At 53.6% G+C, this 23,621-nt stretch overlaps 2 protein-coding genes across 4 annotated transcripts; one reads left to right on the forward strand and one right to left on the reverse strand.

Moving 5' to 3' along the window:
- Positions 1 to 983: 983 nt before the first annotated feature.
- Positions 984 to 23,589, reverse strand: RGP1 (RGP1 homolog, RAB6A GEF complex partner 1). Of its 3 annotated transcripts, none has more exons than XM_074533226.1 (10): positions 23,225 to 23,589; positions 22,461 to 22,600; positions 19,031 to 19,167; positions 18,607 to 18,690; positions 14,927 to 15,076; positions 14,702 to 14,848; positions 14,210 to 14,337; positions 13,794 to 13,971; positions 10,743 to 10,909; positions 984 to 1,658 (listed from the first exon to the last, which is right to left on the reverse strand). In XM_074533226.1, exons 2-10 carry the CDS (start codon positions 22,574 to 22,576, stop codon positions 1,323 to 1,325), a joined length of 1,443 nt encoding a protein of 480 aa, XP_074389327.1. In that variant the 5' UTR covers positions 22,577 to 22,600; positions 23,225 to 23,589; the 3' UTR covers positions 984 to 1,322. The 3 variants fall into 3 exon arrangements, 2 of the variants coding, with proteins under 2 accessions (XP_074389327.1, XP_005496555.2); XR_001333369.3 differs by lacking the exon at positions 984 to 1,658 and adding an exon at positions 13,221 to 13,573 and having other exon boundaries at positions 10,774 to 10,909; positions 23,225 to 23,550; XM_005496498.4 differs by lacking the exons at positions 984 to 1,658; positions 10,743 to 10,909 and adding an exon at positions 12,448 to 13,573 and having other exon boundaries at positions 23,225 to 23,550.
- On the forward strand, positions 10,056 to 12,399 carry MSMP (microseminoprotein, prostate associated). The gene is made up of 3 exons (XM_005496497.4): positions 10,056 to 10,262; positions 10,906 to 11,014; positions 11,395 to 12,399. Exons 1-3 carry the CDS (start codon positions 10,154 to 10,156, stop codon positions 11,582 to 11,584), a joined length of 408 nt encoding a protein of 135 aa, XP_005496554.1. The 5' UTR covers positions 10,056 to 10,153; the 3' UTR covers positions 11,585 to 12,399.
- Positions 23,590 to 23,621: the final 32 nt, after the last annotated feature.

The following is a 23,621-nucleotide window of genomic DNA, read 5'->3' on the forward strand; positions in this document are numbered from 1 at the left end:
ATGCATGGCTCTGGGATACAGCCAGCTGGAAGGGGAGGAAATATCCTGAGTGTGAGTGTCCTTACAAAGGATTTTTGGGAGGTCTTAAGCTGTCGGATAAAGGAGGAATCTGAGGAGGGGCTGCCCGGTGTCTGGCTGCCTCCATTGTGGGGGCTCCCAGTGCTTTGGCAGTGGGTGTCTCCCCTGGGGGAAGGGTAGGAGGTTGGAGATGTCCTCGAGGATTTGGGATGCAGGGAGGCACCTGGGGAGTTGGACCTTGAGAGCTGGGATGCCCTGGGGAGCCAGCCGTCCCCGAGACCCGGTGTGTTTGCCCAGCAGTGAAGGGTGCCCTGGAACCCGTCCCACAGGGACCTGATGGGGCAGGGGTGCTGAGGGCAGGGGATGGCAGGGGACTGGATGACACGGGCATGTCACCACAGCTGTCACTGCAGATTTTGGGGCTTCAGTCCCTCTGCCACGGGACACGGTCCTGTGGGGTGGTGGGTAGGAGGGTGGATGTATACGAGCGGAGCACAGGGGAGCGCTCGGGGTGCAATGAGCATTGCACAAGCCCCCGTGGCGCCCTGGGGCTGGGACAGCGCGGGCAGAGCGGGGTTGCCGGTCCTCCCGGGGATTTGGGAAGGGGCTAAGGGGATGTCATGGGCTGCCATGGGGGGGCCGCCCAGCCAAGGGGGACACAGAGGTGCCGAGTGTTAGTTTGCAGGGCGCCTCGGTGGGGCAAGGGGGGCTCGGCGGAGGCAGCATGCCTGCGGTGCATTCCTGGCATTCCCAGCCTGCTGCCTGCTCCCGTCGGGCGGGGGTGGGGGGCGATAGAGACTGGAGGGGGTGTTGGGGGTGGTGCCAGCCCCTTCCCCACGGCTCAGAGCTGTGTGAGGCGGGATGCTTGTTTGTGCGGAGCACGGGGGAGCGCCCTGGGTGCACGGCGGCCCCGGAGGTCTTGCCGGTGCCACTGGCCCTTCAAGGTCCTGTGTGGTTCAGATGCTGAGCGATGCTGCGGGATGCTGCGCTGAGCGGCGGGCAGGGTGTCGCTGTCCTCTCTGGGATTTTGGGGCAGGCCACCAGAGCAGAGCAGCACCGCGGGCATGGGTGCTTCCACCTCTGGGGTTACCAGGAATCACGGTCTCTCTCGCTGTCCCTGCCCTTCACACTGCAGGTGTCGCCACCAGTGGAGATGCTCGCGGGGTCACGGAGCTCGGCTCCCCGGCTCGGCACAACCCGAGACCAAGAGATTGCATTGCCGGCTATAAATATCTCGGTCCGCTGTGGTACGGAGCTGGCAGGGGAGCCTGAGCCGAAGGACAGTGAAATCCAACCGACAGCGATTACATCCAGAAATGAGAAGCTGGAAAGATCTGGAAGAACTTCCCCATGGAGTGTGGGGCTGGACACGGTGCTGGGGGGGTGATGGTCCCACTGGAGAGCACAGTGCCAGCGAAATCGCCCCCGCTCACGGGGCACACATGGTGGCACCCTTTGTACCCTGCAGGTGCCCCAAGAGCAGCCCTGTGGCTCCTGTTCTGAGGCTCCGGTGGCACAGGCCGCGGGCGAAGGGGACACAGAGGGGCTGACAAGAGACGGAGTGGGAAAAGCCTCCGCAGCGAGGAGGTGCTGCTCCCGCAGGAGCTGCGGCAGGCGGGATGCCGCCAGGAGGAACGACTCTGGTAAAACAAAATAGAGATATGGGGGAGAAAAGCAGAGAGGGTGGAGGGAAGCAGGGAGAAGCCGGTGGGAATTCGCTTATGGAGCGATGGGGAGCGTGAGATGCCCCTGATGGGGAATGTGGGTGCGGCGGGACCCCGGGTGTGCGCCTGGGAGCCACCAGAGGGGGCCCGGCCACTGCCGCGGGGACAGCACAGGGACAGCACAGGGACACCATGGGGACAGCGCGGGGACAACGCGGGGACAGCGCACACACAACATACACACCTCACACCCCATCCACACCCCATCCACACACCATCCACACACCCCATCCACACACCATCCACACACCCCATCCACACACCATACACACACACCATCCACACACCCCATACACACACCCTATACACACACACCATACACACCCCATAACACACCCCATACACACACGCCATACACACACCATACACACACACCATACACACCCCCCATACACACACCATATACACCCCATACACACTCCATACACACAATATACACACACCATACACACACTATACACACACCATACACACTCCATACACACCCCATACAGACACCATACACACACCATACATACATCATAACACCATACACAGTATACAGACACCCCATGCACACCCCATACACACAGCATACACACACCTCACACCCCATACACACCCCATATATACATCATATACACCATACACACAACATACACACATTATACAGACACCCCATACACACACCATACACACACTATATACACTCCATACACACACCATACACATAGACTTACCATACCTTAGGTTTTTTCTAGCTCCATTGCATATTCCCTGTCCCATGGTCTCACACTAAGTTTTACTGGCATCCCACACCTTGGGATGATAATCTTCCCTTGCTCTGGGCTACTCCCAGAACCCTGCTCCTGGTGCCTGCAGTGGTGCCTGTGGTGGTCCATGGTGCCCCACTGAGGTGATGCATCCCCCCTTTTTCAGGCTGCACTGAGATCTGAGAAATTCTCCTTAGGCCTGAGCCTTAAAAAACAGCACCTGGGCTCAGCTCTCCTTCAGCTTATCAGAAATAGTCCCTGTTAATAGTTCCTGCTTCCAGGAACTGCTGCTGTCTCACAGAGCTCCTGGGTTTTTGATGAACAGCGCTGGCAACTGTTTTTCTTCTTCCCTGAAGGGCACAATATCGCTGTTCTCAGATACCCATGAGGCTTTCCCAGTTGAGGGGATGCAAAAGCACCCAAAGTGAGCATTTCACTGACCTCTGAGGGGGATTTTTCACAGGTACCTTGCTTGCACTGTCTTTCTGTCCGTGTGCATGCCTCTGTGCACAGGCTGCAGCAAATCTGGGAGAAATGCTGCTCTCTTAGGTGTTTAAGTACCTCAGATTTAAGTAACTGAGGCCTGTAAGCAAGATTAAGTCAAAAGTTATAAGCTAAATTAAAGGCTGCTAAAGTGTTCTTTTGCTAAATTGTTAAGTTTAAGTTACATAGGTTAGATGCTGTTAAGTGTTATTCCTCTGTCAAATTGTTAAGTTACAATTTGAGAGTGCTGCTAAGCTTTTAGGCCACATTCCTTTTTATCCTTGCCCTCACAGGCCTTTTGTCACACACACAGACACACACACACAAACACACACACACACACACACAGACGTAGACACCTAAACACACACACAGACAGACAGACACACAGACACAGAGACACACAGACATAGACACCTAAACACACACACAGACACATAAACACACACACCCCCACACACCCACACATACACCCACACCCCTAGATGGTTCTTGGTTCATGTCTGTTTTGATTGCCTGGATTTTGTTTGTTGTTCCTTTTTTTCTCCTCAACGTGCCTTAACTGTCTCATAAGTGAATCTTGCCAATGAACATTGTCGTGCTGCCACTTAATATTAAATTTGGTTTTTGCTGATACTCTTGTCAGTGATTTTTTAAGTGATCTCAAACACTTGTTAGTGACACACATGTTGGTCCTAGGACTGCTCCAGATCATGATGGGCACTGAGGGCACAGCTATACTTGTCTGCCCCGGGGGGCTCACACCCCTGAGATTCCAGTCTTCTTTTCCATGTTCCCCTGGCAAGCACAACCAAGCCCCTGGTCCCTAGAGATGACAATTAATTTTCCACCTCCTGGCGTGCAGCAGCACAAGGCCATGGACCTTGCCAAGCTCCTTCACCTCCATGCTGAAAGTGGAGCCAGAAGCCTGCCAGCCTCGGGAGGTGGCTGTAAAAAGCGTGGCAGGCACCACGAGTGAGTGCCTGCAGCACAGTCCTCACTGCCAGGGCCAGGAGGAGCTGTGCAGACACTGCTGTGCCAGGGCACAAACAGCACTGGGTCACAGAGAGGGCTGGCATGGATGGCAGCAGCCCCTTCCTGCTGGAGGCTGCGTGGAAAGAGGGCAGGGATGGAGAAGGCACCGCTGGGGACTCGCGTTTCTACTCGAGTGCAGGTCAGGCTTCTGCTGGGGTCTCTATTGCCAGTGCTCACATTGCCACCATCCCAAATGGGAGGGTAGCACCTTCAGAAGGTCAGAGAGGCTTTGACCAGGTGGGCACAGAGCACCCAGCACTGGTGCAGATAGATGGGGTGACCTTTCCACATATGAGCTTCCTGTGCTTCTGCTGTCCAGGGAGTCTGAAGGGCTCCTTGTTCGGATTTGAAGTTTGTGTGCCAGTAATGGAAAAAATAGAGCAAAGACAAATATTTTAAAGGGAAAATTGTGATGAATGTGGCAGCTGTGTCACCTCCCTGGATGAGGACAAGGGTTGTCACTGTGTGTCCATGGAGGGAGCCCCTGGAAGCCACACCTCTCTGTGCCCCAGACCCATGGTGGGACCCTAGGAGTGTCCTTTCAGGGCACTAGGACAGGAAGTGTCACCCATTAACCTCTTCAGGTGGGTGGTGCCTGTGCAAGCCAGAGACGGCTCCTACAGTGCTTTCCCCTCCAACTTCTCTGGGATCCCCAGGCTGACTATGTGGGGTCTCAGTCCCATGCCTATGCAATCTCTTCCACCATGAAGCCACCAGCCACTCATGGCTTTTCCTGCAGAGTGTTCCTAGAGCAGGCTATCACCTCAGCATGGCCCTGTTGGTGGCAGTAAAACAGCCAATGCACTGTGCAGCGGAATCTCTCTTTCAGATACCATAGCAAGGCCAGAGACCTGCAGCATCTGTCTGGGACACAGAAAACCTCAGGGTCTCCTGGGGCTCTCCCCGTCCCCGCATCCCAATGAAGCAATGTGCCCAGGATCAGTCCCCTGTGGATCTTCATCATGTTCCAGGCAATTTATATGCTGAAGTCAGTGCTGGTGGCATGATACTGCTACAGCAACTCCTCCAAAATGAGGGGCTTGGACCATTGACCTCCCCGGCAAGTCCTCGGGCCAACAAGTGCCTGGCATTTTTTGGCTGGTGCGGTTTCTGCGTGGCCTAGGAATGATCTCCTAGGGTTATTTCTGACTCACAGGACAGGAAACATTTCGGGGTTTAAGCCAAGCTGAATAATATGCTCATTTCCTTGTGCCGTCTACAAAGCACCTGCTCCAGGGGATTTATGGAGTGCTGGCCTCTCGCAGGCACTGTGCGGCTGCCTGCCCGGATGTTTTTATTTTCCTGGTATGGCCAGCAAGTGCCAAGGCCTGTTTTCCTAAACACCCCGTGACCTCCTGGCACGTTTCTTTGAGGGGAGCCCAGGCAGAGCCACGGGCTGCAGCACACTCGCGCTGGGATATCCAGGGTGCTGGAGAGCCAGGGTGGGTGCCAGCACCCTGCCAGGGCTGAGGGCAGCAGGAATGCGTGGCCAACCTACTGATGCCAAAACCTGGTGCCCTGAAAGGACACTCCTAGGGTCCCACCACGGGTCTGGGGCACAGAGAGGTGTGGCTTCTAGAGGTTCTCCCCATGGACACACAGAGACAACACTTGTCCTGAACCAGGGAGGTGACACAGCTGCCACATTCATGAAGGGCAGCCACAGCCATGATAAACAACCTGGGAAAGTCCCAATGGAATGGAACACGGGCATGAGCAATGAGCAAGGGAGGATGAGACCATGTGAGAGAGGGCAGGAGGGCACGAGTGAGCCCCAGCGTGGGAGTGCTCAGGACACAGGGACCACAATGTGACTGGGGACCTGCAGACACCATCCCACAGCAGGTCCTGTCCCACAGCAGGGAACCCACACACCCCCCCAACCAGGGTAGCAGAGCCCTGTGAAGTGCTGTGCCTAGCCTCTAGGGCCGCAACACCTCTTCCTGCAAGGAGGGCCAGGGTGTTGAGACCAGGGACATCCATGGAAGACACAAGGCATGCCAGCATGCACTGCAGCCCATGCTTCTCCACCTGCACAGAGCTTCACCTAGCAGGCAGCCAGTCTGCAGAGTAAGGTAACATCAATTTTTTTCTCACATCTCCTCTATTTTGTCCCCTTTTTGGAGCAACAGTCCCATTGCTGGTGGGGCTGTACTCCAGCCTCTGTGAGCTGTCCCATCTCGCTTACCAGCTGTGGGATGAAGGATGCCATGAGCCAGTTGTCATTCCCTGTCTAGCCCCTTGTCTTCCCTTCCCAGCTCCTGACTGCCTATCTCTTCCTCACCCCTCTGCTCACCCCTCCCCAGGGTCTGGCCATGCCAGCGAGCAGTGAGCATTCATGAATGGTCATCACTCAGAGCTAGCATCTACCTGCACCTGCCCTGGTGCCCTGGGTACACTGGTGCTTGAAACATCCTCAAGGTGCTGGGCAAGGAAAGGTCCCCACATCCCCTGAAGAGCTGCTTCAGGGTCCAAAGCAGCACCAATGCAGTTTGGTCCAGTGATAAACTGGGGTTGTGGATTTTTTTGTTTGTTTTTGGGTTTCTTGTTTGGTTTTTTTGTTTGTTTGTTTTGTTTTTTGAGTTGGTTTTTTTTTTTTTTGTTCAGAGAGAAAATAAAATAGCTTTGGGGACCAGGAGCCAAGATCCCCAGTGCCTAAAACAGCAATCACAGCACTTCCTTGGATTTATGGTGTTTGCTTTCACAATGCCAGCCGGGATCCTGTTTGCTTCCTGCTCTGCAGCTGCAGCTCCAGCTGAAGGCTCAGGAGATTCAGGTTTTATAACCCTCCTGGATTCTGCTGATGGCAACTGGTCCAGCATCAATTATTACCCCCTGAGCCTCCTGTGGTGCTAGGGTGGGCTGTTGCCACCTCACCCCAGTACCCTTGGCTTGGGTGCTCTTCCTTCCCCATCCATGGGGTCCCATCCCTGGCACTGGGCATTCTGCTGCTCTGCAGAGGCATTGCTGGGAGAGGAGGCCAGCAAAGCAGTGTCCCTGGTGGGGTGCAGCACCCAGCTTTTCTCAGACACAGCTACAGTTGGAGACCCGGGCCAGGCAGGAAAGCTGGGTCCTGCTGGGAGGATGCTGAGACATGGATTTGACCTTCTGCAGGATCCTGGGATATTCAAAGGTGGTGACTGCTCCTCACTGGCATACATGTAGACAGGCAGTGATCCCTTCTGTTGGGCTGTGCCTGATAAATCAAAGGGACTGAATTTCTAGAGAGGCACTTCTTCCAGCCCCTTTATCCTTTCTGTGGTTCTTCCCCAGGTCCCAGTTGTTCCCTAAGATGTGAGACCAAAAGCAGCTGCTTTCCTTCAGTCTCTGCAGCAAACTCCAGGCTGGCACAGCAGGAGAAGGTGTCAGCTCCTCCTGCCACAGTACCCTCAAGAGCCCAGGCAGAAGCTCTGAAACACCAAGTCTAATTGCAATTTTTGCTTTCCAAGTTACGAGCTCCCTTCTGTACAACCTGGACCAAAATGCTCAGGATCACCCATGGGGCTGTGTGTGCTGGGGACAGGTGGGTGCCCAGGAATGCAGAAGTGGGGGAAGGAAAGTGGTCAGGAGGGGGAATAGCAGGATCAACAGGCTATGGGGGATCACCAGCCCCTTTCTTTATGCACAGTGTGGATGGTGCTCCACTGCCCTGCTCCCTCTGCAGTGTGCCAAGAGATGTCCTGACACTCCTCTATTTCTCTGCATTTTCCCAGCAAAGCACTTTGATGAAAAACCCAACAGCCACGAGTGGACTCGTAGCTCTAACTCTCTATTTAATGAACTGTAATGGCTACAGAAATCTTGAGAATGCCTCTTCACGTCCCTGATGGAGCAGGGGCAATGCCCTTCCCACAGCCAAGAGATGCTATCGCCCCAGGTTTTGAGCACTCTTCTGGAAGCCTGTCCAAATCCTGTGGGCCTCTCAGTGAAACCCACCATTTCTTTTTTGTAACATTTGCTGTTCTTGTTGATGAAACAATGATGGATTATTTCATTGCAGTTACTAGCGTGCCAGACTTCTTTTTCCAAACACACAATAGGAATATTAATTAACTGCTCTGACGATGAACACTTTTATCTTCCTTATATAGTAACAACTCTGCACCAAAGGGCAAGTTCCATTTGTCACTGATACACTCCACCATCCTGGCTCATGGCCCAGTGGTCAGCAGGGCATGCCCAGCATTTCTCTGATTTGTTATCAGCCTTTCCTAACAGATCCCACACTCACTGCCATCCAGCCACCCCACCGAGGGACACAGCAACACCCGTGGCACTACAACAGGGCTGGAGTAATTCTCTAAGGGTAAGAAGAGATGCAAAGCTTCTCCCTCAGCAGTGAGAGCACAAGCTGCAGGAGATGGATGCAATGGGATGGTAAAGGGGCCCAGAGCACCAAAGGGAAGGGACTATGCCTTCAAATCTGAAGGTGGTGAATCCAAAGCGGATAAAGTGGATAAAAGGAAGCATTTTTCTTTCTCACTCTGTGCTTAATTAGACTGCCACAGGAAAATGCTCGGGCCAAAATTTAGCAGGATTCAATGAGGGATTGGGCACTTATAGGGATAAGAAAAATATCCAGCTATAATAGTGAATGCCAATACAAATTCTGGAAGGGATATTAAGCCTCACGCGTCAAGGTGTAAATTTATCCCAAACTCTCAGGAACAGGGAGCTTAATGCAGGGGCAGATGACCCACATATGTCACTCTGCTGATGCTGCCTCATTGCCAGCATGGCCCTGTGCTGGCTGAGCCCCTGGCTGGACCATCCCCAGAGCCGTGTTTCCTGCTGCTGGCAGCACCTCTGTCAAGGGCTGCGAATTTCTTTTGGCAAGTCAGCCCTTTGCTGGTAGCTCTCTGGGGCCATGCGGCTCCCAGGGCTCTGACCTCCTCCCTCTTGCACTTCAGCTCACTTTGATACACACAGCTGATAACTGTTATCACAGCTGATAACAGCCTTATCACTTCTACACAGAGGCAGTCCCTCTGAGCAAGGGTCTGTGAGGTCCACAGGCACAATCCTGGGTGATGTGGCACCTTCACACAGGTCCTTGCTTCCAGCCAAGTCCCTCACTTTAGGCAGGTTACCTGCTGCCTAAAAGCACTTTTGCCTCCTAATTTTATCCTTCCTGTTTCCAGCTTATGTGGGGACCAGTCTGCAGCCCCTGGAAGAGGACGCTCAGCCCCAGTACCTTGTGGGTACTCCAGGTGCACAGGCACAGTCCCCTTTCATGGGCACTGCTCAGATGAGCCCCGGTTCTGCATCTGTGACTGTCTGCTCTGGTCACAGCACCAAATATGTCAGAGCTCAGTAGGTGTTTGGACAGCATTCTCAGGTACATGCTGGGATTCTTGGGGTGTCCTGCATAGGGCCAGGAGTTGGACATGGTGATCCTGATGGGCCCCTTCCAACTCAGCACATTCTACGACTCCATGATTCTATGATTTTGTGATCCTGTGATTTTAAACCTGCTGTCCCCATCCCCAGCCTATGCATGGCTATGAACCTGGCACAGCTGCAGCCCAGGCTGGGGTGAAAGTGCCATGATGTGGTACTCAGGAGTGGGGGCAAGCACCTCCATCCCCAAATGAGGATGATGCCATTTGCATCCCACATTGCTAGCAGAATGCTTGTGCTGCTCTGGTCACTGTGACATGGGATGCTCCCAAAATCTTGGCTTGCTCTGAAGGAGCAGTGACGGCTCAGCACGACCAGAGGGGAGCCTGGAGCTCTTCTGGTCCGGAGCCAGGGTCTCCCGTGCTTGCTGCTTACGTGCTCACCACACTGCAGAGGGCAACACTGTGGGGGACCTTTGGATCTCCCCTTGCTGTGGAGCCTTGCACCCACAGGGGCTTCCAACTGGAGAAATTTCTGGAGGGCATGAATCAGCTTTTCACAGCTTGTTAAAAATCTTGATCCTACCTCTTGTTTTCATGCCTTTCAAATCAGGAAATGAGTTTTACAACTTTTCCAGTGGGGCACAGCTGGTGGCCAGGGTCGTAAAGCTGAACTTTATAAATATCTCTCATTGGGATCAGGGGAAGAGCATTAAAAAGGCAGAGAGGGAGAAAGAGAAAGAGAAGGCAAAGGAGCAAAGGCAATAGAGAAGCAAAGCGAACAAGTCCAGCTCAACCATCTATGGCCATGCAAGCACAGAAGATGAGGTGTGCTTGGGGCAGGCTTTGCCTGCTTCTTTCCCTCCTCCAGCTGCCGGGCTCCCAGGCCAAGTGCTACTTCCAGGCTAAAGGTAAGTGGGGAGGTTAGATGGGAAGAGGCTAAGGAGAAGAAGAGGCCTCAGCTTTCCCAGCATAGCAGGGCTCTTCTCTATGCCTGAGAAGTATGGAAGGGACTGTGCTGAGCACAGGAATGGGATCATGGGCCAGTGGTGAGTGGAAGGAGCAGTCTATAAACCACAGAACAGCTCCCCAGGGCTCTGGCTGAGAAACAGCTTTCTGGGCCATGAAGGCTCCTGGCAGGTGCCTGGCTGGGGCTGAGCGTGCAGGACTAGCAGCAAAGGGAGGAGGGCAGATCATTATACCTCTGTTGTCTCCTCCCAGGGCTGTGGAAATACCCAGACCCTAAGGGGTATTGGATTTGTCCTCTCCAGGGAAGCAAGAGCCACTTGGTTCTTGCTCTAGACCATGGAGTAGTGGTGAGAGCCACAAGACAGGGCCAGGAGAGGATGGATGGGTACATGACCCATGAGAGATGACAGGGCATTCCATACCTGCAGGATGGTGGATAGATCACCATATATCTTCCAGTGCACAAGGTGGGTGAGAGGTTCATGGTACTTCTGCCCCTGTTCAGGGCAACAGGGGTGTCCAGGAGGCTTCCACTCACCCTCAGCACAGGCCCATCTGTTCTCATCACCACTATTTCCTTTGCAGCTCCCTGTGAATACGAAGGGAAACAGTTCTCCATTGGGGAATCGTGGCTGAGCACCAACTGCCTGCTCTGCACCTGCCTGCACCCCATTGGCGTGGGCTGCTGTGAGACGTGAGTGAGGGGCCGGGCTGGGGTGGCTGTCACCTCCCACCACAGCACCCTGCCCCTGCAGCAGCGGGTGTCTGGTGGCTGCAAATGCAGCTGATATCAGAGCCTTGGGAGGGCTGCGGGCACCAGGTCCTGGCGAACAAGAGGCAGAGGTGGGCAGGACCCCACCAGGGCATTGAGGGTGGTGGGGTGAGTTGGGGCAGTTGGAAAGGGTGTTTTGGCACAGCAGGATGCCCAGATGGGCCAGGAGCTGTGTCCCAGCCTGCCTAAGCTGGTCTGGATGACACCGGTGCAGGGGGCTGGCAGCAGGAAGCCACCCAGCGCAGTCAGCAGCCCGCTGCCATTAATCGGGGCTACTGACAGCACCGTGTCCTCTCCTACAGCACCCAGCACCCGATCGACTTCCCTGACTGGTGCGAGGCCCACTACGACTCACAGACCTGCCAGATCTCGGTAGTGCAGAAGGCCAACCCCAGCCTGCCGTGCGTGAAGAGCGTGGAGCACGAGTGGGGCTCGGCCAGCACCCCCGAGCCGCTGGTGAACAAGCTGCTGGGTGCGGGGCTCAGCAGATAGAGTGAGTCCCAGCTGCGCCCCGCATTCCTCAGCGCCGCCCTCCCCTCCCGAGCACACCGCCCGCATGCTCCAGACCTGCCCCACCCACCCTGTAGAGGCATCACCGCAGGCACCTCCGAAGGAAACCACTATCCACACACCATGGTACCAAGCCTTGCTTCTGCCTTCAGCTTCCTGAACCAGGGCGCCCTCCCTGTGAGGTGTTCTGCACACCGTGGAAGTGCAGATTCTACAGGATCTCCTCCAGGTGGGCAGAAAACCTTCAGTGACTAAAAAAAGGCTACAGGACTAAATCAGCCTGCTCCATGGCAGTCCTGCGTTCTGATATCCAGCTGCAAGCAAAGCAGCTCCCTACTCCCTCCCAGCCCTGTACTCCTCTGTACAGCAGCCGTGGGCAGCTCCCTGGGGTCACCACGGCACCTTGTGCAGGATCCCCACAACCCTGTCCAGCCCCTTCTCTGCTCCTGGAGTGCAAGGGGCACAACCCACCTCTGGAACCACTAATGCCCCTGCTCCAAAAGCTCCTGGGGTCCCTGACACTGTAGGCCATCCCTGGGCAACACTGCAACAGAGCCAGACCAGGGTGGGTGGCAGAACAGGATGTCCCCAGGGGAAAGCCCCATCCCCCCTAGCAGGGGAGCAGGGTGGGGAGGGTTCAGGAGAAGCAGAAGCAATTCAAGTGCCAGGGTGGAGGCAGCCACCCTGACAGCTGCCCCAGCTGGTGCCATGCCTGTGTTGTGCAGAGCCTTGTGTAGATTGTATTGTTTCTGTTCTTGCAATAAAGGTACTGAACAAAGAGGTCTCCAGCCTGTGACTGCTGTAGAAGGTGGGATGTGTTCAGCACCGGGAACAATGTAGGAATAAGGCTCTTGGGAAAGCTGAGTTTTGCAGAGTCAGATATTTATTACATTTCCATGCAAAGAGGAAAGTTCATTGGAAAGTTCAGTAAAATGGGGAGCTGGCTGTTGAGCAGGGAGATCTCCATGCCAGCTCTTGGATGCACAGCATGTATTCCTTACAGCACCCCAAGGATCCAAAGACCAGCAGGATGCTGGACAGCACACCAGGACCCCAGGCAGACAACAGCCCAGGGGCTCAGTGCTGCTCAGTTTTGAATCATCACAATTGTACTGACCCAGTACAGGCCTGCATCCCGCTCACCAGCACATACCAGAGCACAGGGCTGGCCTGCCACCACCTGCCTCCTCCAGGTGGGGGTGGCTGGAGCACTGGACTCCATGTGTAGGGTAACTCTCCAAGAGGCACGACACATGCCAGGACAAGAGAGCAGGGTCTCACCCAGCCCAGGTGGCCACTGTGCTTCACCTGGATGACAGACCTCTGCTTGTAGGGTCTCTGTAAGGGCACAGTCTTCACCCAAGGGTGGTATGAAGCTTCACTGGAAGAGCTCCCCTCTCCCCTCCCTGGGCTGGGCCATTCCTTCTTGGAAGCCCCATATGAGATCAAGGCACATCAGCGGTTCCCTGGGAAGGCAGATTTCTTTTTGCTGAGTGCTGGGACTTGCACCTTCACCCAGGCAGGAAGGGTCCAGCTCCAGCTGGGGGCTGTAGCACAAGACACTGCATCAAGCAGCATTTTTCCAACCATAGACAGGACAGACATGTCTGGTGCCCACCTGTACATCACAGATGGATCCAAGGGGACACTGGGATGTGTGCACCACAGCACGCTGGTGACAGTCCTGCTTGCCATTCCCACTGGTGGCATGCACTTGCAGCTCTGCAAGCCAACAACATCTCCTAAGTCAGATAGTGATGGAGTTCGTGCTGGAGAACTGAGATACGTAGGAAGCCAGGATGGGGTTGGTGGGAAGAACTTTGATGGGCAAGTCCCAGCTGAAGGTGTCCACTTCCATCTGCTCCACCCCAGTCCAGGTGACAGCCTCTGATTGGCTCCCACGAACCAAGCAAGTCCCTGCTGACTCCCCAGAAGTCACAAACTCAAAGTGCAGCCTCCATTTCAGGGACACTGTAGGCAAGAGGGCAGTCAACACATAACACCCACAAGTGCCAGGGACAGCAACTGTCTCAGCACAGTCTGTCACGGCACGGGGACAGCAAATGACCCCACTCACAGAGGCCAGCTCCCTCCCAAGGGACACAGCTCTGCTGAGCAAGGGCAGGGCTGAGTACATCACAGTCCTCCTAGAGACAAGCAGGGGTGTGTCCCTTCCCTGGTGGGTACTCACCAATGTTGGTGGTGAATCCTGGGGTTGAGCTGAGCGGGATGGGCAGGCTGAAGCTGCTCTGTGCTGTGTGCAGGCAGGACTCCTGATGGCGGGCGTGCACGGTGAAGGAGACAGGCTGCCCCCGCCGCCGTTGGAACTCCTCCTGGATGCTCTCCTCTGTCTGCAGGCTTACTGAGAACTGCAGGGCAATTGGCAGGGTGCTTGCTCTCACAACCTCATACATAACTCATGCAAAGCCTTGGGGGGTCCATTTCCTAAATGAGCTCGGGATTGGACCATTGTCTGCCTCAGACTCAAAGGGGCCCCAGCTGGGTCCCACTAGATACCCTCACAACCCAGTGCCACCCCAAACCCTACTCCACATGCCTCATCCTAAACCCCTGCCTCTCCCCAGTAACCCCAGACACAGCAATGACCTGCAGACATGGGATATCTCCTTCTGAGAAGTTGAAGGTCCCAATGACATCCTCTCCAATCTTATATACAGTCTTAAAGATGCAGAATGTCCCCACCTTCCCACGAGTGTTGCTGATGTTGTACAGGTCTGTGGAGCAAGAAGAGGGAAAAGAGTTGTGACAGAACAAGGCTCTGCCCCAGTGCTCTGGGTTAATGACATGACCTCATGCCTCCTGTTCACGTCCCTAGAGTAGTATTCCCTTTGGGAAATTTCTGCATTGAGCAAGGGCAAACCCTGCACTGGCTGCCATGGGCAGAGGGTCTCTCAGTCTGAAGTAGGAACAGCCTGAGATTGGGTAGGAGGCTTTGATCCAAGCAGGCCCTGATAGAGCTGCTACACAGCTATAGTTGGAACTTTGTCAGCGAGAAATACTTTGCAGCTAGCCCTGACATGTTCTTCATGACCAGCTTCTTAGGAAGGACAGCAAATTTGAGCAGGGAATATGACCTACGCAGGCTGCGTCGGGAGGTGGCCACCATGAGCAGTTCTGTTGCTAGGTCTGCCAGGCGAGAGTCTTTCTTCAAGCCCTCCTCCTCCTCCAGGAAGGGGTTTGAGGGTGCAACAGCCTCATCCTGTGGGAACTGGTAATCCTTGAGCCCTGGGAAAGAGGTGAGAGCATCAGCAGGGCAGGTGCAGCCCGGGCTGCCTGTGCAGGGAGGGCAGTGCGTGGCCCTACCGTGCAGCACGAGGACGCGGAAGGGCACGCGCAGGAGCTTGATGGGGGAGTTGACACGCTGGCAGCCGATGGTCAGCTTGTACACGTACTTCACCGACTGCCCCCGGAACGAGGGAGGACCATCCACAGGCAGGGTCTCACAGTATGAATCTGCAATGAGGGCAGAAAATATGCTTTCCAAAGCCAGAAGGAAGATCCTGCAGCTGCTGTGTGCAGGCTCCCTGCACCAAGTGTTATGCCAGCAGTGCTGAGCTAGGGACAGAGCCTGGTGCTTGCTGCTGCCTCCTCTTTCCTCCAGCAGCCAAGCACAACCCACTCCCCTGCATCAGGCACAGTGCTCCCCACATCACATGCACCATCATCCAGATACTGCTTCCAGCACATACAACCACATACACAAACTTTGTCTCCAAAGAATGTGAAAGACGTAAAATCCAGGAATACAACCACAAGAGCTAAACTTACTCATCACGAGTTCAACCCAAATTTGCCTCTGTGCACTCCAGCTCTCTCACAGCACAGCCTCCTCCGGGCCCTGTCCCATGCAGGTATCAATCAGTACCTCATGCCTCTTTAGCTTTTGCTTTACACAAACCCTCAAACTCTGCAACAATTAAGTTTCCTCCTGTTTTTCTTTGAAGGACTGCAGCTAAATGACCAACAAACAATTCCTGAGACCTTCACATCAACCTGTGGTTTGTCCCCCTTGACAAGCTGATGACTTAGATCACAAAGTCTCTGACTCTGAGGGCTCTGAGGTACTGGGGCCTGGCTTTCACCACATTCAGCCCTGCTAGAGCTCCTTGGCCACCACACAAACCCCAATGCCTCTTGAAACAGTGTGAACACTTCTGAAGCTTTCCCAAACCACATGCTGTATAACAAGAAAGACACAAATGGTGAACTGTGGAAAGTCTCCAGCTCTCTGGCTTGCCCACCGTAATGCAGATACGCCCTGCCAGAGGAAGGGCAGCATCCTGCTCTGAAACCACAGATCCTTCCCCATGTCTGGCACACACTGAATGTTGAGGCTTAGATTAAAAGTTAGGGTTACATTTTAAATATAACTTCTGGATTTCAAATAACAGGACTGGAAGGAAGAAAAAAGCCTGTGCTAGTGTGTAGTGGCGACAGGATGTCACACCTTAAAACACAAGTCTCTCTTTCTGGATGAGAGTGCAAATAAAACAGAGAACTACCCTGACAGGGAGGAAAATCACACACTTCCAAGGAAAGAAGTAGACTTCAGCAACCCCCGTACCAGACTCAATAAGAGGGCCCACAAAGACCTTCCTGCCCAGTGAGGATAATCTGAGCAGAGATCACCACAGTCAGAGAAGGATAGACAGTTTGCTACCTGGCTCAGGAATGCGAAGACTCAGGAAGTCCCAGCTTCCGTGCATATCCCAGAAGGAAGCACATTCCTGCACTACAAATGCCTTCCTTACCCACCTGCTGCGCCCTCTGGCTGGCCTTCTGGCCTGAGTCCAGGCTGCTTCCATTTCCTCTCTGTGATCTACCAAATTTTTAAAGGTATTACAAAACCAGAGTGGAGGCAAAACAGCCACAGAAATTATTTCAGGACTTGAGAAAAAGCTTCATGGTGACAAACTTAAAGAGTTCAGCCTGGGCCACGTGTCAAAGGGCTGGGATATGAGTCAACCTCAACATATAGGCACCATAACAAGAGTAAGGTATTGGGGAATAAGTTGGTCAGCAAATGAAAACAAGTCCTTTTATCAAGAGACAGTCTGACACAACCTCAGCTGTATGTGCCAGCTCTGGCTGCAGTTTAATAACACGGTATATTGCTGAAGCAGAATTAAGATTTCTTGGGTTTTCTGGTTTGGTTTTTTTTCCCCTTCCCAAACTGCGTAGCAAAACTCAAAACTTCTGAAAAACAGGAAATGAAGAATTAAGATACACACCCACACAGCCTTAGCTCTCCCTCCATGGAGCTGGCAGGAGACCCCAGGAATGGTCTGCAAGTGTGCCAGCTGCAGTTTCACGTGACAGCAGCAGCAGCAGCACAGGCCGATGGGGTCGGTGTGAACAGCCTGGCAGGAACGAGACCAGGGCTGTGATACAGCCTGGGACTTTAGTGTTAAAAAAGCAGCGCCACATGCAGCCACATCACGTGTGATGCATGAAACAGACAGGTTAATCACACAGCAAAGAGGAAAGGCTGGACTGTGCCGCCACAGAACCTCAAAGAATAGGAGAGTTTGTGTCCTTCCAGAGGAGCTGTGTCCAAGCACCAGGCAGATGCAGGCTGCTTGTACCAGTGCCACCCAGAGGCAGAGAGGACACACACACATCATGTCGTCATCGGAAAGGGTAGAAAATCCCTAGCTTAGCTGGGGGTTGAACAGCTTCTGCCTGTTAAGCCAGTGCACAGTCAATCCCTCAATCCATCCCAGCCACCTGGAACTTGGGCTGTTGTCACTGATCTGTTATCCCAGAAACTGCCCAACCTGCCTTAAGTGTGCCAGGAAAAGGGACTTCCCTCTGCTCCCAGGGAATGCATGCTCCGGCCCCTAACCTGCAAGCAGCAAGGAACACTAAAGAATCCAGGTGAGCCTCAGGCCAGCTAAGGTTTCTGCCTGCTCCTCCTTCCTGCTGGCATGACACCTCCTTTCCCCAACATGCTGCTCTACCATAATAAGTGAATAACTAAACGTCTTCAGACATCAGGCTCTGCAGTTTAGGGGCACAGCCCCACGATGGCACTGCCCCACCCCACTAACCACCAAGGCAAGCCAGCCTGGTTTCACCAGGTCCACCTTTCCCTCCAGTCAGGCCCCTCCAAAGCCAGGAAGGCAGGAGACACCAGCTTCAAAACCAGCATGTCCCAACCCCGCGGCCGCCTGGTCTCATTTGCAGCTTCACCTCCAGCTCTGCAGAGCTCAGTGATCCAGCACAGCCCGCCCCAGCACAGGCACTGTCTCTCCTGTCCCTGTGCTCTGCAGTGTGAGAGGTCTCAATCAACAGTTCCCAGCAGATCACTGGGAAAATAACAAAGGTCTCCACGCACAGCCTGAGAGGCGACCATCAGTGCTGCTAATCACAGCCACTGGAATGCAAAGGAGATCTGACATGTCCTGAACAGGCTGGGTCACACAGCCACCAACCAAGAGAGAACAGTGCATATACTCAGCTCTTTCTTTTCACAGCTATCTACTCAAATGGAGAGCTCTGAGCAGAGAAGATGAGGAGTGCTCACTTTCACAGCAGGAAAACTAAAACATCCAGAAGACTGTTACTTCCAAGACAGCCACAACCTGAAGAGGAAGCACAAACCTTTGGAGGACACCAGCCTAAATTCCAAGAATACATCAGCGTGACTGAAGAAATGAAGGCAAGGAAATGCAAGTGTGTGTAGCCATTCCTTCTGCTGCAACTAGGTATTTCAAAAGTTTAATGCCTTGCAGCTACACAGTGGACCTGCAGCAAAGGTCCCAGGCGAGGGGACACACTACAGTACACAGCCCTAGCACAGGAGAGAACAGACTCTGGATGATGCAGCAGCTCCTCAGCACTCATGCTCCAACCAAAGCATCTCATGTTTTGTGACCACCAGGATCTCACACCTGCAGCACTCAGGCCTGCAAAGCCAGTTTTGAAAGCAGAGCTCCCCAGAGAGGAGGTCTGTGAGCAGGGGAAGAGAAAACAGGACTCACAGGACTTGGACTCCCCAGGATCCAGTCGCAAGTCACAGAAGAGGATCTTTGGTGGGGTGGACAGGATACACTGACCCCGCTCTCCTGGAAGAGAATGAGAAACACATGAATGCTGCACTGCTTCAGGCTGTGTCCAGGTCAGTCAAGCTTTATCCTCATGGGGAGGCACACGGAGAAGAGAGCCAGAGAGGAAGCATCTCTTGCTCTGGTCATATTATGAGACATTGCCACTGCAGCTGGACAAACAACTGTCACTGTGATTTCAGTATTAACAATGTCCCACAACATCTACCACCAGGAAAGCAACACAACTTTGTACTCTTGATGCACGCTGCATCAAGACACACACAGTATGGTCTGCTTGACTCCTGCTCACTGTGCTCTTACTGTCCCTACCCGGGTGACAGGCAGGAGTGGCACTCACCTCTGTTGGGGACAAAGACGGTCTCATTCTCTGCCTGCACATCGTGTTTGCTGCCATCAGAGGGAGGGAGTGCTACCCGGTTCTCGCTGGCGTGAAACTGGCAGTGGATCTGGGCGCTGGCCCATGCCAGCATCTCACTGAAAGCAAATAGCAACACTCATATCTCTGCTTTAAACCTCAATTATAGCAGGCAGGAATTGGGAGAAGAGCAACTCTGTCAGCTCAGCTCCATGCAGGCCTGCTTGTCTGGAAGGAAGAAGGTGTTGCTTCACTGTCACTGAAGCTACTCTCACAGTCCCCTTCCAAACAAGCTTTGAGAGTAAGCTCAAGCTGGGATGCTGACTCAAAGCCACTTCCACCCCAGCTGCTGACAACAGCTTCACTCAAAGTCTGGCTCTGCAGCCCAAGGACTCTTTTAAAGCAGCAATAATTGCAGTCTGAGCCACAACACCATCAGCACAGCAGACATGGCATGATAAAACATATCTGCCCCAAGAAACGTGCTGTACACTCATGGCAGAGGACAACAGGCAGCAGAGGTCAGGAGCCCCTGTCCCCTTCTATGACGACAAGAGAAAAGGTGGCTTGTGCAAAACTTCACAGGGATCTTTCAGCCAACATGCTGAGATCAACTGTTTCAAGATCCAGTCCAAAGCCTTACTCATTTGTTCATCTTTTGCATCACCCACAGATTAGAACTGGCCACTCATGCACTCCCGGGAGGACACCTCAAGCTGCTGCACGTGGACCCTGGCACAGGATTCTCATCCATGAGGAGTTAAATCCCAAGCCACAAATCCCTCTGTGCTCTCACACAGAGCAGCACTCTGGTGACAACACAACCATTAGGGAAGTGGGTAAATTCCAAAGCAACAAATTCCTGCAACCTGGGCTCAGCTGTCCTTGCCCACAGCACAGAGATGCCCCAAGTGCAACACTCCTCAGGGCAGGTAGGCACAGACATGCTCTCTCTGGTCCCACAGCACCATCCCCAACAAGAACATCAGCTGCTGTTCGTGCCAGACCAAAGGAGGATGCTTCTGGGTCTTTCATTAGGACCTACTCACTCCTCCTTATGCAAGGACTTTGCTGACGGCAGTAGGGGAGGCAAAGGTGTCATTTTGACCCCTCTCTGTACAGCCCCAGCAATTAATGTAGGGCCCACATCCAGCACAAAAACAATCTCGTGTTTTGGATTCTGCTGTGACGTCAGCCACTCCATAGGGCACTTCCCATGGTACTAGTGACACCTTTCAGTTTCCAAATCACTCCTCTATTTTCTTTTCAATAGTGGTCTCTATAGTTTAGCCAGTGAATAGTTCCTCTCGTGTTTTCTAACATCACAATCTGATTAGTAAGCACCAACAACAGAGCTCTGGGTGGCACAGGGATTTTTTGTGGCACACGAATGTCCCTCCATGTGACACATCAGAGCAGTTAAAGGTCTAGATGAACTAGGGAAAAAGGTGTGCTGTATTTGTGTCAGCTGACTAATGATGTGCTATTTGATCTCTGCTATGTGCTGGCAGCCCTTACCTAAGCACACCTCAGTTACTATAACTAGTTGCTTTGAGACCTACAGCTGTAGTTCTGCATTTTCAAAAGTACCAACATGGCTTTTTCATCAGGGCTGCCATATGTATTTTTCCTGTAAAGTATCTGCTGTGTGGAAGCAGAGAACTGCTCTAGCTTGAGGCAATGTTGGCTAATTTTATATAAGCTTAGAGCTTAGCTTGATTACAATACCTTCAAACACCATATTTTAAGTATTTTTTCTTTCTATTTCAGTATAGCTTTACAACATACCACTGGATTGTTTTCATTTTTTCTAGCCAGATGTCCCAACAAAATTTGCATGTCCCTTCCTGCCAGCAGAGCTGGCTTGCTCAGCTAGTGCTTGTTCAGCAGTGGAGGATCCTGCACTGGTGCTGAGGTCACTTCCTTCCAGTCTCACCTTCCCCAACAACTCCTGCAGCCTACACAGGACATGCTCCATGCAACCTCTGGGTAGAAGAGATTTGTTTCTTATACTCCACCATCAAATTAATTTCCTGCCTTTCTGACAATTCTGTCCCTGTTCTCAATAGGAGGCCTTGCTGTCCCTCCACCTGTCAGCCCCAAAACCTCCCAGGCTCTGACAGGTCCCTCTGCCTGTTGCTTTGATCTGGCTCCTGCCTTCACACAACCCACAGCTTCATTTTCCAAAACACCAATCTACTTGCTGCCGCTGCCACCCGTCTGACATAGCCAGGTCTTGCCCCATTGATCACCTGGGGCTTTTTTTTATTATTTTAAAAACTCTTCTTTTTCAAGAGGCAGGCTTCTAGAGATCACAACACAGCTGAAGTTTTAAATGAAGCTCTCATGAGCGCACTGAATCCCCCCCCAAACCATGCCACCTGGTACTCTTGCAGTCCCACATGTTTCAGAAGCAGACAAAACACAGGACATCTTGTCATCACAGAGGACAAAACTCTGGGAGCTGCATGCTTATGCCACAGCTGAATTTGAAACCTGATCTCAGCAGCCAAGAGGAAACAGGAACAAAAGATGGAAAGTTAAGGAAGGCAACAAACACAGAACCCTTCTGCTGCTGAGACTGCAGGCACTGTGAGTGGGCCCAGCAAAACAATCACATGTGGACATCATACTGGTGATGAAAACATGCTGAACCTGACAGGGCTGGAAACAGGCACTTCCCAGGAAGGACTCAAGATGAGAAAGCACTCTCCACTCCCTAAGGAATCAGACAAGGCTGCACACTCAGCGGACACAAAGGCTTTGGGTGATTACTTGTGACACAGAGTCACCCCTGTGAGCCAATATGGGAAGCTCCCATCTTCTCACATTTCCTCAGCACTGAGAAGGGGAGATGCAGGGCTCAAAGGCCACAGAAAATGTGGCTGCAGAAGGTGCCCCTTTCAGACCCAACCCTTTGTCTGCCACCTCTGGAGGCAGGGATCACACCGATCTGTCCAGCACTGCTGGATAAAAGAGAGCTCCTTCCACAAATGCAGGAAATAATGATACTGCCTGGATGTTGCTGTATGGGACTGTCACCCTGGTGTGACCAGATAGCCCACTTTGACAGCCAGTTTGGCTTAATTTTCTGCCAGTCACTGTCACTGACAGCTCACCTGAGCAACAGAGAATCTCTAACTGCATACCTCCTTCCTTGTCTACTTCTTGGGGGCACAAAACTGGCATAATTACCTGAGCTTCACCCCCAAAATTGAGAGATGATGCAAGGCTTCCTTAAGGCAGTGCCTTGAGTAGAAAAGTCACAAGGGGCTGAGCTGGCACCATTGCCCTACAATGCAGCCATGACTACTACCCTAGAGTGGGGAGAGAGGGGGCCGTTCCTCTGGAGGGACCTAGGCAGCTCCAACACTTGGAGGCTCTGTGCACGGACTGGCACAGGCTCCTGTACCTGCTGGCAGAGGTGGATGAGGCCGACAATGGGTTGGTGAAGGTGATCACACACTCCAGCACCTCCCCTGCCAGGAACACGGGCCCACGGCCCAGCTTGGCCACCACTTCAATCATGGCTTGGACAGTCCTGCTGCACACCTGCCAAAAAAAGCCAACATTGGGCATGTTATCACAGAATCATAGATTCAAGGAATTACCAAATGGTTTGGGGTGGAAGTGTCCTTAAATCTTGTTCCAGCTCTCCTGCCATGGGCAGGGACACCTCCCACCACTCCCTCCAGAACAGATTGCTCAGGACCCCATCTTGCAATGGGATTTATTTACAGGAATAAAGCAACCACAGTTTCTCTGGGCAACCTGTGCCAGCGCCTCACCACCGTCACGGAAAAGAATTTCTTCTTAATATTCAATCTAAATATTTAATTTGTTTTCAGTTTAAAGCCATTCCCCTTGTGCCGTCACGGAAACACGGACAGAGGGCAGGGCCATGTAACTGAGGGGGAATGGGGACATAGATACACACACACACAGGAGGTGTGGGGGGACACAAGTACAGCCCCGTCTTTACAAACACACACATCTTCCTCCCAGGCTCACACAGGCAAAAAGTGCGGTCAGAACACACCGCGCCGGTGAAAAGGACAGCCCTGACACCCCAGCCCTGCGGTCCCGAACGTTAACCCACACACGGACAGCTCTACCCGAGGGATGAGGGACACGGGGCCGCAACCTTTCCGCAGCTCCCGCCTCGGGCCCACTCACCACCCGCACAGGCCGCGCTCGCCGTCCGCCACCACTGCAGGCCCGGCTCCCCCCCGCCGCTCGGCGGAGATCGGCAGCGCTCGGGCAGAGCTCGGCAAGACTCGAGTCTAGTTCGGCAAGGCTCGGGCTTAGTTCGGCAAAGCTCGGGCCTAGTTCGGCAAGGCTCGGGCAGCGCTCGGGAACGCTCGGGAACACTCGGAAACACTCGGGCAGAACTCGGGCACACTCGGTCGGCTCACGGGCAGCTCCCGGACAGCGCTCGGCAACTCTCGCCCGCCCCTTAGTAGCGCTCGCTCAGCGCTCGGCTACTCTCGTAATCTGCTCGGCGGCGCTCGGCCGCGCTCGGCCGGGCAGCCCCAGGGACCGGCGGCGGGGCGGGTCCGTGCTTCCGCCGTGC

Source organism: Zonotrichia albicollis, chromosome Z (assembly GCF_047830755.1).
Source record: "Zonotrichia albicollis isolate bZonAlb1 chromosome Z, bZonAlb1.hap1, whole genome shotgun sequence".
Lineage (NCBI taxonomy): Eukaryota > Metazoa > Chordata > Aves > Passeriformes > Passerellidae > Zonotrichia > Zonotrichia albicollis.